Here is a 15,513-nt window from a genome sequence, read left to right on the forward strand (position 1 = left end):
CGCCGCCCTGGAAGAATACCGGATTCTTTACAAGGGGACACTTAAAGAATCACCCAAGATTACTGATCCAATGAAAACAGCCTCAGAAATAGCCTCTACTGACACCGCCAAGACCATAGAAAGGAAAGTCTTTAATAATACCGATGAAACGGGGCAAGAAACCGGAAAAAAGACAGTTGTTGAGAAGACGACGGAAACTGACGTAAAACCCAACGGAACTGTATCAAAGACTTCGGAAACCACGACTGATGTAGATGAGGACGGTAAACAACGGGGTGAAAAATCTGTGACCGAGAGTGAAACAGTGACGGTACAGACTCCAGACAACAGGAGCATTGCACAAACGGTGGACGTTAGAAAGGTAATGGACGAAGAGGGTAATGAAATAAAGGAGGAAGTTGTTGTTAAGAAGGAATTAATAGTACAGCCTCTTACCAATAGAACTGAAGAAAAGCCGAAGGACGATAAAGACGCAAATCTAATCGTTCCAAAAGTAGGGGCGGACGACAAAGGTACAAACAAAACCGAATCAAAACGAACAGAGCAAATAAAGGAGAATCTGCCCAGCAATATAACGAATGATGTTGTGAAAGAGAAAGAAGAACTTCTACCTTCACAGGAAAGCACTAATGTGACATCTGTGAAGGAGAGGAATGTTACAGAGAAGGATGATGGACTTGAGAAGGCAGAACGAACAGAGCAAAGAAAGGAGATTCTGGCCAGCAATATAACGAATGATGTTGTTGTGAAAGAGAAAGAAGAACTTCTACCTTCACAGGAAAGCACTAATGTGACATCTGTGGAGGAGAGGAATGTTACAGAGAAGGCAGAACGAACAGAGCAAAGAAAGGAGATTCTGGCCAGCAATATAACGAATGAAGTTGTTGTGAAAGAGAAAGAAGAACTTCTACCTTCACAGGAAAGCACGAAAGTGACATCTGTGGAGAAGAAGAATATTACAGAGAAGAGTGATGGAAAAGATGTCGAGAAGGAAACTGTAATTCAAAAAGAAGTCCAAAAGAATGTGTGTAATAGCGACATCAAAGAGGTTCGTAACGAAAAACATCTTAATGAAACAATTGAAGACTTGAAACATCAAGTTGATGACGTGAAAAACAAGATGAAGGAAGAAAAAGCAAAGGCTGAAGAAACAAATGCTGTCGTTGAAAAGACAGTCCCTGCTGTGACGCCGGCGAAGGTTGTTAGAAAGGATGTGCCCTCGGTGGGAGAAGGAAAAGACTCCGTTGTGACTCGAGTTGTTGAACCCGTTACCCCTTCGGTGGTAGCAGAAAAAGTACCCGTTGTGACAAATCAGACCGTTGCTGAAAAGATTCCCCCTACGGTGACCGAAGGAAAAGTCCACGTTGTTAAAGAAGAGAAAGTTATTGAAAAGGTTGTGCCCTCGGTGACGGAAGAAAAACTCCCCGTTGTGACAAAGGAGAAGGTTGTTGAGCAGGCTGCCCCTTCGGTGACACAGGAGATCGTAAGTATCTCTAAGGAGCAAGCAGAACTTCCTCTCGTGGCAGAGGAGAAGAAGGTTATTGAAAAGATTATCCCCTCGGTGACAGAAGGAAAAGTCCCGGTAGTCCCTCAACAGGAGGTTGTTGAAAAAGTTGTCCCTTCGCCGACAGAAGAAAAAGTTCCTGATGTGACACAAGAAAGGGTTACTGAGCAGAATGTCCCACAAGAAAGGGTTATTGAACAGTCTGTCCCACAAGAAAGGGTTATTGAAAGGGTTGTCCCACAAGAAAGGGCTATTGAACAGGCCGCCCCTACGGCGACAGAAGAAAAAGTTCCTGTTGTGACACAAGAAAGTGTTATTGAACAGAATGTCCCACAAGAAAGGGTTATTGAACAGAATGCCTCACAAGAAAGGGTTATTGAACAGAATGCCCCACAAGAAAGGGTTATTGAACAGAATGCCCCACAAGAAAGGGTTATTGATCAGAATGTCCCACAAGAAAGGGTTATTGAACAGAATGCCCCACAAGAAGAGGTTATTGAACAGAATGCCCCACAAGAAAGGGTTATTGAACAGAATGCCCCACAAGAAGAGGTTATTGAACAGAATGCCCCACAAGAAAGGGTTATTGAACAGAATGCCCCACAAGAAGGGGTTATTGAACAGAATGCCCCACAAGAAAGGATTGTTGAACAGAATGTCCCACAAGAAATGGTTATTGAACAGAATGCCCCACAAGAAAGGGTTATTGAACAGAATGCCCCACAAGAAAGGGTTGCCCCACAAGAAAGGGCTATTGAACAGGCTGCCCCTACGGCGACAGAAGGAAAAGTTCCTGTTGTGATAAAAAAGAAGGTTACTGAACAGGCTGCCCCTTCGGTTACAGAAGAGATTGTCACTGTTTCTAAAGAGAAAGAAGAAGTCCCTGTTGTAACAGAGGAAAAGGTTCCCGCTGTGAGAAATGAGACAGTTATTGAAAAGATTACTCCTTCCGTAACAGAAGAAAAAGTTGTCAATCAACGGAAGGTTGTTTCTTACGAAGATGCTACAGAAAATCAGGAAAATCAAGTTACTGGAGATGAAGAAACGGACGAAACTGAATTGAAGTTTATCATCACCATACAAGAGAGAATAGTCCGCGAACAGACAGTCTCGATCACACCCGTGATGGACAAGGACGCCAACACAAGAAGGAATGGAAAAGTGGCGAAGAAACAACTGAAAAGAATAATGAAGAAGGTTGCCCGCGCCGTACGGGAAGAATTAAGCAAGGAACAAAAGACAGCGGGGCAGGGACAGTAGCAGCAGAAGCTGTAACCAGTGTGAGGGAACAGGCTGCCACTCTCCACCAAACCGACAGCCACCACCACCAAAATGTCCCCTCAACACCCAGCTGCTTGCGATGGGATCCTAAAACTAAATCCCTAAGAAAGTGTTCCATATTTTCTTGTCTTTTCTTATCTATCTATCTTACTATGGTGAACATTGTAGTATAAACACTTACACTTTGCGTCCCTATGGAAACCCGGTGTAAGCTCTTTCCAACAGACTGAATCAACTCTTTTTGAGATAGGAGGAGAAGGAGGAGGACGAGGAGGGGGGGGGAGGGGGGGAAGAGAACGATTTAAAATAAGAAAGAAATAAGAAAATAATAATATGAATAAGAGTAATATTAAATAAAGGAGGAGGAGGAGGAGGAGAGGCACGAAGAGGAGGAAAGGAAAGAGAACGATGAAAGAGATGAATGTGGGTGGAAGAGAGAGAGAGAGAGAGAGAGAGAGAGAGAGAGAGAGAGAGAGAGAGAGAGAGAGAGAGAGAGAGAGAGAGAGAGAGAGAGAGAGAGAGAGAGAGAGAGAGAGAGAGAGAGAGGAAAGGAAGAATCAAGTAACTAAGACAGTGAGAGCAATATAGATGGAAGAGAGAGAGAGAGAGAGAGAGAGAGAGAGAGAGAGAGAGAGAGAGAGAGAGAGAGAGAGAGAGAGAGAGAGAGAGAGGACGAGACATTAGCTTTTTTCATTCTATGCTTATCTCTTCAAACCTAACGATTCCTCCTCCTCCTCCTTCTTTTCTTTTCTTTTCTTATTTTCTCGTTTTCTAGTCTTGTTTTCTTGTTTCTTCTTATTTTTTCTTTTTGGGTCGTGCTTAGAGAATATAGATATCTTGTTATTGAATGTTCTGTGATTGAATATATTTTTCCTTTTCTCTTCGTATGTCATTCTTTTTACTTTCTTGGCCACACACACACACACACACACACACACACACACACACACACACACACACACACACACACACACACACACACACACACACACACACACACACACACACACACACACACACACCAGACTTTACATCCCAATTTCTCGCCGACGTGTGTGTTCCTATAACGGAGGAAGACCCGAGAGGATTATTTTCCATGCCCGGTCTGTGTTCCGGAGGCCATTCTGTTTTCAATCCCAGTTTGGTTTTCTGTGACAAAACCGTAACTCTTCTTAATTTTATAAACTTTCCTTCAGCAATCATGAACCTTTTCTTTGTTGCAACGATCGTCACAGTGCTGGTGGCCGGGCAGCAGGTGGAGAGCTCCGGGGTCCCGGGGCTGCAGGGGCTCCCTGAGGTGGGGTTTTCTTGTGTGGCACAGGTGATTGCCGCTCTGGAAGAGTACAGATCTCTGTACGAGGGGCGACTAAAAGAATCACCGAAGATGACTGATACAATGAAGACAACCTCAGAAATAGCCTCTACCGAAACCGTTAAGGCCATAGAACGGAAAGTCTTTAATAATACCGATGAAACGGGGCAAGAAACCGGAAAAAAGACAGTTCTTGAGAAGACGACGGAAACTGACGTAAAACCCAACGGAACTGTATCAAAGACTTCGGAAACCACGACTGATGTAGATGAGGACGGTAAACAACGGGGTGAAAAATCTGTGACCGAGAGTGAAACAGTGACGGTACAGACTCCAGACAATGGGAGCATTGCACAAACGGTGGACGTTAGAAAGGTAATGGACGAAGAGGGTAATGAAATAAAGCAGGAAGTTGTTGTTAAGAAGGAATTAATAGTACAGCCTCTTACCAATAGAACTGAAGAAAAGCCGAAGGACGATAAAGACGCAAATCTTATCGTTCCAAAAGTAGGGGCGGACGACAAAGGTAAAAACAAAACCGAATCAAAACGAACAGAGCAAAGAAAGGAGATTTTGCCCAGCAATACAACGAATGATGTTGTTGTGAAAGAGAAAGAAGAACTTCTACCTTCACAGGAAAGCACTAATGTGACATCTGTGGAGGAGAGGAATGTTACAGAGAAGGATGATGGACTTGAGAAGGCAGAACGAACAGAACAAAGAAAGGAGATTCTGCCCAGCAATATAACGAATGATGTTGTTGTGAAAGAGAAAGAAGAACTTCTACCTTCACAGGAAAGCACGAAAGTGACATCTGTGGAGGAGAGGAATGTTACAGAGAAGGCAGAACGAACAGAGCAAAGAAAGGAGATTCTGGCCAGCAATATAACGAATGAAGTTGTTGTGAAAGAGAAAGAAGAACTTCTACCTTCACAGGAAAGCACGAAAGTGACATCTGTGGAGAAGAAGAATATTACAGAGAAGAGTGATGGAAAAGATGTCGAGAAAGAAACTGTAATTCAAAAAGAAGTCCAAAAGAATGTGTGTAATAGCGACATCAAAGAGGTTCGTAACGAAAAACATCTTAATGAAACAATTGAAGACTTGAAACACCAAGTTGATGACGTGAAAAACAAGATGAAGGAAGAAAAAGCAAAGGCTGAAGAAACAAATGCTGTCGTTGAAAAGACAGTCCCTGCTGTGACGCCGGCGAAGGTTGTTAGAAAGGATGTGCCCTCGGTGGGAGAAGGAAAAGACTCCGTTGTGACTCGAGTTGTTGAACCCGTTACCCCTTCGGTGGTAGCAGAAAAAGTACCCGTTGTGACAAATCAGACCGTTGCTGAAAAGATTCCCCCTACGGTGACCGAAGGAAAAGTCCACGTTGTTAAAGAAGAGAAAGTTATTGAAAAGGTTGTGCCCTCGGTGACGGAAGAAAAACTCCCCGTTGTGACAAAGGAGAAGGTTGTTGAGGAGGCTGCCCCTTCGGTGACACAGGAGATCGTAAGTGTGTCTAAGGAGCAAGCAGAACTTCCTCTCGTGGCAGAGGAGAAGAAGGTTATTGAAAAGATTATCCCCTCGGTGACAGAAGGAAAAGTCCCGGTAGTCCCTCAACAGGAGGTTGTAGAAAAAGTTGTCCCTTCGCCGACAGAAGAAAAAGTTCCTGTTGTGACACAAGAAAGGGTTATTGAGCAGAATGTCCCACAAGAAAGGGTTATTGAACAGTCTGTCCCACAAGAAAGGGTTATTGAAAGGGTTGTCCCACAAGAAAGGGCTATTGAACAGGCCGCCCCTACAGCGACAGAAGAAAAAGTTCCTGTTGTGACACAAGAAAGTGTTATTGAACAGAATGCCCCACAAGAAAGGGTTATTGAACAGAATGCCCCACAAGAAAGGGTTATTGATCAGAATGTCCCACAAGAAAGGGTTATTGAACAGAATGCCCCACAAGAAGAGGTTATTGAACAGAATGCCCCACAAGAAAGGGTTATTGAACAGAATGCCCCACAAGAAAGGGTTATTGAACAGAATGCCCCACAAGAAAGGATTGTTGAACAGAATGTCCCACAAGAAATGGTTATTGAACAGAATGCCCCACAAGAAAGGGTTATTGAACAGAATGCCCCACAAGAAAGGGTTGCCCCACAAGAAAGGGCTATTGAACAGGCTGCCCCTACGGCGACAGAAGGAAAAGTTCCTGTTGTGATAAAAAAGAAGGTTACTGAACAGGCTGCCCCTTCGGTTACAGAAGAGATTGTCACTGTTTCTAAAGAGAAAGAAGAAGTCCCTGTTGTAACAGAGGAAAAGGTTCCCGCTGTGAGAAATGAGACAGTTATTGAAAAGATTACTCCTTCCGTAACAGAAGAAAAAGTTGTCAATCAACGGAAGGTTGTTTCTTACGAAGATGCTACAGAAAATCAGGAAAATCAAATTACTGAAGATGAAGAAACGGACGAAACTGAATTGAAGTTTATCATCACCATACAAGAGAGAATAGTCCGCGAACAGACAGTCTCGATCACACCCGTGATGGACAAGGACGCCAACACAAGAAGGAATGGAAAAGTGGCGAAGAAACAACTGAAAAGAATAATGAAGAAGGTTGCCCGCGCCGTCCGGGAAGAATTAAGCAAGCGACACAGCACAGCGGGGCAGGGACAGTAGCAGCAGAAGCTGTTACCAGTGTGAGGGAACAGGCTGCCACTCTCCACCAAACCGACAGCCACCACCACCAAAATGTCCCCTCAACACCCAGCTGCTTGCGATGGGATCCTAAAACTAAATCCCTAAGAAAGTGTTCCATATTTTCTTGTCTTTTCTTATCTATCTATCTTACTATGGTGAACATTGTAATATAAACACTTACACTTTGCGTCCCTATGGAAACCCGGTGTAAGCTCTTTCCAACAGACTGAATGAACTCTTTTGAGATAGGAGGAGAAGGAGGAGGACGAGGAGGTGGGGGGAAGAACGATTTAAAATAAGAAAGAAATAAGAAAATAATAATATAAATAAGAGTATAATTAAATAAAGGAGGAGGAGGAGGAGAGGCACGAAGAGGAGGAAAGAGAAAGAGAGATGAAAGAGAGAGAGAGAGAGAGAGAGAGAGAGAGAGAGAGAGAGAGAGAGAGAGAGGAAAGGAAGAATCAAGTAACTAAGACAGAGAGAGCAATATAGATGGAAGAGAGAGAGAGAGAGAGAGAGAGAGAGAGAGAGAGAGAGAGAGAGAGAGAGAGAGAGAGAGAGAGAGAGAGAGAGAGAGAGAGAGGACGAGACATTAGCTTTTTTCATTCTATGCTTATCTCATCAAACCTAACGATTCCTCCTCCTCCTCCTTCTTTTCTTTTCTTATTTTCTCGTTTTCTAGTCTTGTTTTCTTGTTTCTTCTTATTTTTACTTTTTGGGTCGTGCTTAGAGAATATAGATATCTTGTTATTGAATGTTCTGTGATTGAATATATTTTTCCTTTTCTCTTCTTATGTCATTCTTTTTACTTTCTTGGCCACACACAAACACACACACACACACACACACACACACACACACACACACACACACACACACACACACACACACCAGACTTTACTTCCCAATTTCTCGCCGTCGTGTGTGTTCCTATAACGGAGGAAGACCCGAGATAATTATTTTCCATGCCCGGTCTGTGTTCCGGAGGCCATTCTGTTTTCAATCCCAGTTTGGTTTTCTGTGACAAAACCGTAAGTCTTCTTAATTTCATAAACTTTCAGTAAACAATTATGAACTTCTTCTTTGTTGGGACCGTCTTCATGGTGGTGGTGGCCGGGGCTCAGGTGGAGAGCTCTGGGTTACCGGGTCTGCAGGGGCTCCCTGAGGTGGGGCCCTCTTGTGTGGCAGAGGTTATCGCCGCCCTGGAAGAATACCGGATTCTTTACAAGGGGTTACTTAAAGGATCACCGAAGATTACTGATCCAATGAAAACAGCCTCAGAAATAGCCTCTACTGACACCGCCAAGACCATAGAAAGGAAAGTCTTTAATAATACCGATGAAACAGGGCAAGAAACCGGAAAAAAGACAGTTGTTGAGAAGACGACGGAAACTGACGTAAAACCCAACGGAACTGTATCAAAGACTTCGGAAACCACGACTGATGTAGATGAGGACGGTAAACAACGGGGTGAAAAATCTGTGACCGAGAGTGAAACAGTGACGGTACAGACTACAGACAACGGGAGCATTGCACAAACGGTGGACGTTAGAAAGGTAATGGACGAAGAGGGTAATGAAATAAAGGAGGAAGTTGTTGTTAAGAAGGAATTAATAGTACAGCCTCTTACCAATAGAACTGAAGAAAAGCCGAAGGACGATAAAGACGCAAATCTTATCGTTCCAAAAGTAGGGGCGGACGACAAAGCTAAAAACAAAACCGAATCAATAGGAACAGAGCAAATAAAGGAGATTCTGGCCAGCAATATAACGAATGAAGTTGTTGTGAAAGAGAAAGAACTTCTACCTTCACAGGAAAGCACTAATGTGACATCTGTGGAGGAGAGGAATGTTACAGAGAAGGCAGAACGAACAGAGCAAAGAAAGGAGATTCTGGCCAGCAATATAACGAATGAAGTTGTTGTGAAAGAGAAAGAAGAACTTCTACCTTCACAGGAAAGCACTAATGTGACATCTGTGGAGGAGAGGAATGTTACAGAGAAGAGTGATGGAAAAGATGTCGAGAAAGAAACTGTAATTCAAAAAGAAGTCCAAAAGAATGTGTGTAATAGCGACATCAAAGAGGTTCGTAACGAAAAACATCTTAATGAAACAATTGAAGACTTGAAACACCAAGTTGATGACGTGAAAAACAAGATGAAGGAAGAAAAAGCAAAGGCTGAAGAAACAAATGCTGTCGTTGAAAAGACAGTCCATGCTGTGACGCCGGCGAAGGTTGTTAGAAAGGATGTGCCCTCGGTGGGAGAAGGAAAAGACTCCGTTGTGACTCGAGTTGTTAAACCCGTTACCCCTTCGGTGGTAGCAGAAAAAGTCCCCGTTGTGACAAATCAGACCGTTGCTGAAAAGATTCCCTCTACGGTGACCGAAGGAAAAGTCCACGTTGTTAAAGAAGAGAAAGTTATTGAAAATGTTGTGCCCTCGGTGACGGAAGAAAAACTCCCCGTTGTGACAAAGGAGAAGGTTGTTGAGGAGGCTGCCCCTTCGGTGACACAGGAGATCGTAAGTGTCTCTAAGGAGCAAGCAGAACTTCCTCTCGTGGCAGAGGAGAAGAAGGTTATTGAAAAGATTATCCCCTCGGTGACAGAAGGAAAAGTCCCGGTAGTCCCTCAACAGGAGGTTGTAGAAAAAGTTGTCCCTTCGCCGACAGAAGAAAAAGTTCCTGATGTGACACAAGAAAGGGTTACTGAGCAGAATGTCCCACAAGAAAGGGTTATTGAACAGTCTGTCCCACAAGAAAGGGTTACTGAGCAGAATGTCCCACAAGAAAGGGTTATTGAACAGTCTGTCCCACAAGAAAGGGTTATTGAAAGGGTTGTCCCACAAGAAAGGGCTATTGAACAGGCCGCCCCTACGGCGACAGAAGAAAAAGTTCCTGTTGTGACACAAGAAAGTGTTATTGAACAGAATGCCCCACAAGAAAGGGTTATTGAACAGAATGCCTCACAAAAAAGGGTTATTGAACAGAATGCCCCACAAGAAAGGGTTATTGAACAGAATGCCCCACAAGAAAGGGTTATTGAACAGAATGCCCCACAAGAAAGGGTTATTGAACAGAATGTCCCACAAGAAAGGGTTAGTGAACAGAATGCCCCACAAGAAGAGGTTATTGAACAGAATGCCCCACAAGAAAGGGTTATTGAACAGAATGCCCCACAAGAAAGGGTTATTGAACAGAATGCCCCACAAGAAAGGGTTGTTGAACAGAATGTCCCACAAGAAATGGTTATTGAACAGAATGCCCCACAAGAAAGGGTTATTGAAAGGGTTGCCCCACAAGAAAGGGGTATTGAACAGGCTGCCCCTACGGCGACAGAAGGAAAAGTTCCCGTTGTGATAAAAAAGAAGGTTACTGAACAGGCTGCCCCTTCGGTTACAGAAGAGATTGTCACTGTTTCTAAAGAGAAAGAAGAAGTCCCTGTTGTAACAGAGGAAAAGGTTCCCGCTGTGAGAAATGAGACAGTTATTGAAAAGATTACTCCTTCCGTAACAGAAGAAAAAGTTGTCAATCAACGGAAGGTTGTTTCTTACGAAGATGCTACAGAAAATCAGGAAAATCAAGTTACTGGAGATGAAGAAACGGACGAAACTGAATTGAAGTTTATCATCACCATACAAGAGAGAATAGTCCGCGAACAGACAGTCTCAATCACACCCGTGATGGATAAGGACGCCAACACAAGAAGGAATGGAAAAGTGGCGAAGAAACTACTGAAAAGAATACTGAAGAAGGTTGCCCGCGCCGTACGGGAAGAATTAAGCAAGCGACACAAGACAGCGGGGGCGGGACAGTAGCAGCAGAAGCTATAACCAGTGTGAGGGAACAGGCTGCCACTCTCCACCAAACCGACAGCCACCACCACCAAAATGTCCCCTCAACACCCAGCTGCTTGCGATGGGATCCTAAAACTAAATCCCTAAGAAAGTGTTCCATATTTTCTTGTCTTTTCTTATCTATCTATCTTACTATGGTGAACATTGTAATATAAACACTTACACTTTGCGTCCCTATGGAAACCCGGTGTAAGCTCTTTCCAACAGACTGAATGAACTCTTTTTGAGATAGGAGGAGAAGGAGGAGGACGAGGAGGTGTGGGGGGGGGGGGAAGAGAACGATTTAAGATAAGAAAGAAATAAGAAAATAATAATATAAATAAGAGTAATATTAAATAAAGGAGGAGGAGGAGAAGGAGAAGCACGAAGAGGAGGAAAGGAGAGAGAACGATGAGAGGAGAGAGAGAGAGAGAGAGAGAGAGAGAGAGAGAGAGAGAGAGAGAGAGAGAGAGAGAGAGAGAGAGAGAGAGAGAGAGAGAGAGAGAGAGAGAGAGAGAGAGAGAGAGAGGACGAGACATTAGCTTTTTTCATTCTATGCTTATCTCATCAAACCTAACGATTCCTCCTCCTCCTCCTCCTCCTTCTTTTCTTTTCTTATTTTCTCGTTTTCTAGTCTTGTTTTCTTGTTTCTTCTTATTTTTACTTTTTGGGTCGTGCTTAGAGAATATAGATATCTTGTTATTGAATGTTCTGTGATTGAATATATTTTTCCTTTTCTCTTCTTATGTCATTCTTTTTACTTTCTTGGCAACACACAAACACACACACACCCACACACACACACACACACACACACACACACACACCAGACTTTACTTCCCAATTTCTCGCCGTCGTGTGTCGGAGGAAGACCCGAGAGAATTATTTTCCATGCCCGGTCTGTGTTCCGGAGGCCATTCTGTTTTCAATCCCAGTTTGGTTTTCTGTGACAAAACCGTAACTCTTCTTAATTTCATAAACTTTCAGTAAACAATTATGAACTTCTTCTTTGTTGGAACGGTCTTCATGGTGGTGGTGGCCGGGGCTCAGGTGGAGAGCTCTGGGTTACCGGGTCTGCAGGGGCTCCCTGAGGTGGGGCCCTCTTGTGTGGCAGAGGTTATCGCCGCCCTGGAAGAATACCGGATTCTTTACAAGGGGACACTTAAAGGATCACGGAAGATTACTGATCCAATGAAAACAGCCTCAGAAATACCCTCTACCGACACCGCCAAGACCATAGAAAGGAAAGTCTTTAATAATACCGATGAAACGGGGCAAGAAACTGGAAAAAAGACAGTTGTTGAGAAGACGACGGAAACTGACGTAAAACCCAACGGAACTGTTTCAAAGACTTCGGAAACCACGACTGATGTAGATGAGGACGGTAAACAACGGGGTGAAAAATCTGTGACCGAGAGTGAAACAGTGACGGTACAGACTACAGACAACGGGAGCATTGCACAAACGGTGGACGTTAGAAAGGTAATGGACGAAGAGGGTAATGAAATAAAGGAGGAAGTTGTTGTTAAGAGGGAATTAATAGTACAGCCTCTTACCAATAGAACTGAAGAAAAGCCGCAGGACGATAAAGACGCAAATCTTATCGTTCCAAAAGTAGGGGCGGACGGCAAAGCTAAAAACAAAACCGAATCAAAACGAACAGAGCAAATAAAGGAGATTCTGGCCAGCAATATAACGAATGATGTTGTGAAAGAGAAAGAAGAACTTCTACCTTCACAGGAAAGCACTAATGTGACATCTGTGAAGGAGAGGAACATTACAGAGAAGGATGATGGACTTGAGAAGGCAGAACGAACAGAGCAAAGAAAGGAGATTCTGCCCAGCAATATAACGAATGATGTTGTTGTGAAAGAGAAAGAAGAACTTCTACCTTCACAGGAAAGCACTAATGTGACATCTGTGGAGGAGAGGAATGTTACAGAGAAGGCAGAACGAACAGAGCAAAGAAAGGAGATTCTGGCCAGCAATATAACGAATGAAGTTGTTGTGAAAGAGAAAGAAGAACTTCTACCTTCACAGGAAAGCACGAAAGTGACATCTGTGGAGAAGAAGAATATTACAGAGAAGAGTGATGGAAAAGATGTCGAGAAGGAAACTGTAATTCAAAAAGAAGTCCAAAAGAATGTGTGTAATAGCGACATCAAAGAGGTTCGTAACGAAAAACATCTTAATGAAACAATTGAAGACTTGAAACACCAAGTTGATGACGTGAAAAACAAGATGAAGGAAGAAAAAGCAAAGGCTGAAGAAACAAATACTGTCGTTGAAAAGACAGTCCCTGCTGTGACGCCGGCGAAGGTTGTTAGAAAGGATGTGCCCTCGGTGGGAGAAGGAAAAGACTCCGTTGTGACTCGAGTTGTTGAACCCGTTACCCCTTCGGTGGTAGCAGAAAAAGTCCCCGTTGTGACAAATCAGACCGTTACTGAAAAGATTCCCCCTACGGTGACCGAAGGAAAAGTCCATGTTGTTAAAGAAGAGAAAGTTATTGAAAATGTTGTGCCCTCGGTGACGGAAGAAAAACTCCCCGTTGTGACAAAGGAGAAGGTTGTTGAGGAGGCTGCCCCTTCGGTGACACAGGAGATCGTAAGTGTCTCTAAGGAGCAAGCAGAACTTCCTCTCGTGGCAGAGGAGAAGAAGGTTATTGAAAAGATTATCCCCTCGGTGACAGAAGGAAAAGTCCCGGTAGTCCCTCAACAGGAGGTTGTAGAAAAAGTTGTCCCTTCGCCGACAGAAGAAAAAGTTCCTGTTGTGACACAAGAAAGGGTTACTGAGCAGAATGTCCCACAAGAAAGGGTTATTGAACAGTCTGTCCCACAAGAAAGGGTTATTGAAAGGGTTGTCCCACAAGAAAGGGCTATTGAACAGGCCGCCCCTACGGCGACAGAAGAAAAAGTTCCTGTTGTGACACAAGAAAGTGTTATTGAACAGAATGCCCCACAAGAAAGGGTTATTGAACAGAATACCCCACAAGAAAGGGTTATTGAACAGAATGCCCCACAAGAAAGGGTTACTGAACAGAATGCCCCACAAGAAAGGGTTATTGAACAGAATACCCCACAAGAAAGGGTTATTGAACAGAATGCCTCACAAGAAAGGGTTACTGAACAGAATGCCCCACAAGAAAGGGTTATTGAACAGAATACCCCACAAGAAAGGGTTATTGAACAGAATGCCCCACAAAAAAGGGTTATTGAAAGAGTTGCCCCACAAGAAAGGGTTATTGAACAGAATACCCCACAAGAAGAGGTTATTGAACAGAATGCCCCACAAGAAAGGATTATTGAACAGAATGCCCCACAAGAAAGGGTTGCCCCACAAGAAAGGGCTATTGAACAGGCTGCCCCACAAGAAAGGGTTATTGAAAGGGTTGCCCCACAAGAAAGGGTTGCCCCACAAGAAAGGGTTATTGAACAGAATGCCCTACAAGAAAGGGCTATTGAACAGAATGCCCCACAAGAAAGGGTTATTGAAAGGGTTGCCCCACAAGAAAGGGCTATTGAACAGGCTGCCCCTACGGCGACAGAAGGAAAAGTTCCTGTTGTGATAAAAAAGAAGGTTACTGAACAGGCTGCCCCTTCGGTTACAGAAGAGATTGTCACTGTTTCTAAAGAGAAAGAAGAAGTCCCTGTTGTAACAGAAGAAAAGGTTCCTGCCAGAGAAATGAGACAGTTATTGAAAAGATTACTCCTTCCGTAACAGAAGAAAAAGTTGTCAATCAACGGAAGGTTGTTTCTTACGAAGATGCTACAGAAAATCAGGAAAATCAAGTTACTGAAGATGAAGAAACGGACGAAACTGAATTGAAGTTTATCATCACCATACAAGAGAGAATAGTCCGCGAACAGACAGTCTCGATCACACCCGTGATGGACAAGGACGCCAACACAAGAAGGAATGGAAAAGTGGCGAAGAAACTACTGAAAAGAATAATGAAGAAGGTTGCCCGCGCCGTCCGGGAAGAATTAAGCAAGCGACACAAGACAGCGGGGGCGGGACAGTAGCAGCAGAAGCTGTTACCAGTGTGAGGGAACAGGCTGCCACTCTCCACCAAACCGACAGCCACCACCACCAAAATGTCCCCTCAACACCCAGCTGCTTGCGATGGGATCCTAAAACTAAATCCCTAAGAAAGTGTTCCATATTTTCTTGTCTTTTCTTATCTATCTGTCTTACTATGGTGAACATTGTAGTATAAACACTTACACTTTGCGTCCCTATGGAAACCCGGTGTAAGCTCTTTCCAACTGACTGAATCAACTCTTTTTGAGATAGGAGGAGAAGGAGGAGGACGAGGAGTGGGGGGGGGGGGGAAGAGAACGATTTCAAATAAGAAAGAAATAAGAAAATAATAATATAAATAAGAGTAATACTAAATAAAGGAGAAGGAGGATGAGGAGAAGCACGAAGAGGAGGAAAGGAAAGAATGTGGGTGGAAGAGAGAGAGAGAGAGAGAGAGAGAGAGAGAGAGAGAGAGAGAGAGAGAGAGAGAGAGAGAGAGAGAGAGAGAGAGAGAGAGAGAGAGAGAGAGATGAAGGAAAGGAATAATCAAATAACTAAGACAGAGAGAGCAATATATATATATATATATATATATATATATATATATATATATATATATATAAGAGAGAGAGAGAGAGAGAGAGAGAGAGAGAGAGAGAGAGAGAGAGACACATTAGCTTTTTTCTTTCTATGGTTATCTCATCAAACCTAACGATTCCTTCTCCTCCTCCTCCTCCTTATTTTCTTTTCTTCTTTTCTTGTTTTTTAGTCTTGTTTTCTTGTTTCTTCTTATTTTTAGTTTTTGGGTCGTGCTTAGAGAATATAGATATCTTGTTATTGAATGTTCTGTGATTGAATATATATTTCCTTTTCCTCTTCTTGTG

The 15,513-nt window shown here is 43.4% G+C and overlaps 1 protein-coding gene and 1 long non-coding RNA gene across 30 annotated transcripts in view; one reads left to right on the forward strand and one right to left on the reverse strand.

Moving 5' to 3' along the window:
- Nucleotides 1-1,060, reverse strand: part of LOC126990357 (uncharacterized) — a 1,160-nt gene extending 100 nt beyond the window's left edge. Inside the window, exons 1-2 of the long non-coding RNA XR_007744245.1 lie at nucleotides 912-1,060; nucleotides 1-770 (exon numbers count right to left, since the gene is read on the reverse strand). The exon at nucleotides 1-770 is cut by the window's left edge and continues 100 nt beyond it. This is a non-coding gene — a long non-coding RNA (uncharacterized LOC126990357). The remainder of the gene's footprint in view (nucleotides 771-911) is intronic.
- Nucleotides 1,061-4,739: 3,679 nt separating this feature from the next.
- LOC126990356 (dynein heavy chain-like protein 2) lies at nucleotides 4,740-10,758 on the forward strand. Of its 29 annotated transcripts, XM_050848944.1 has the most exons (4): nucleotides 5,235-5,558; nucleotides 9,260-9,519; nucleotides 9,610-9,871; nucleotides 9,902-10,758. In XM_050848944.1, exons 1-4 carry the CDS (start codon nucleotides 5,235-5,237, stop codon nucleotides 10,589-10,591), a joined length of 1,536 nt encoding a protein of 511 aa, XP_050704901.1. In that variant the 3' UTR covers nucleotides 10,592-10,758. The 29 variants fall into 29 exon arrangements, with proteins under 29 accessions (XP_050704905.1, XP_050704906.1, XP_050704911.1 ...); XM_050848948.1 differs by lacking the exons at nucleotides 9,260-9,519; nucleotides 9,610-9,871 and adding an exon at nucleotides 6,051-6,695 and having other exon boundaries at nucleotides 4,740-6,020; nucleotides 10,529-10,758; XM_050848954.1 differs by lacking the exons at nucleotides 9,260-9,519; nucleotides 9,610-9,871 and adding an exon at nucleotides 6,051-6,695 and having other exon boundaries at nucleotides 4,741-5,990; nucleotides 10,529-10,758.
- The last annotated feature ends 4,755 nt before the right edge of the window (nucleotides 10,759-15,513 follow it).

The sequence above is a fragment of the Eriocheir sinensis genome, unplaced genomic scaffold (assembly GCF_024679095.1).
Source record: "Eriocheir sinensis breed Jianghai 21 unplaced genomic scaffold, ASM2467909v1 Scaffold1583, whole genome shotgun sequence".
Taxonomy (NCBI): domain Eukaryota; kingdom Metazoa; phylum Arthropoda; class Malacostraca; order Decapoda; family Varunidae; genus Eriocheir; species Eriocheir sinensis.

Bases quoted from the DNA above. Each gene is read 5' to 3' on its own strand.
- LOC126990356 (XM_050848935.1), top strand. From the start codon at position 5,235: ATGAAGGAAGAAAAAGCAAAGGCTGAAGAAACAAATGCTGTCGTTGAA. The intron at 5,850-9,520 runs GTTGTCCCACAA...GTTATTGAACAG, and splicing joins AAGAAAGGGTTATTGAAAGG to TCTGTCCCACAAGAAAGGGT. The intron at 9,872-9,901 runs GTTAGTGAACAG...CCACAAGAAGAG, and splicing joins AGAATGTCCCACAAGAAAGG to GTTATTGAACAGAATGCCCC.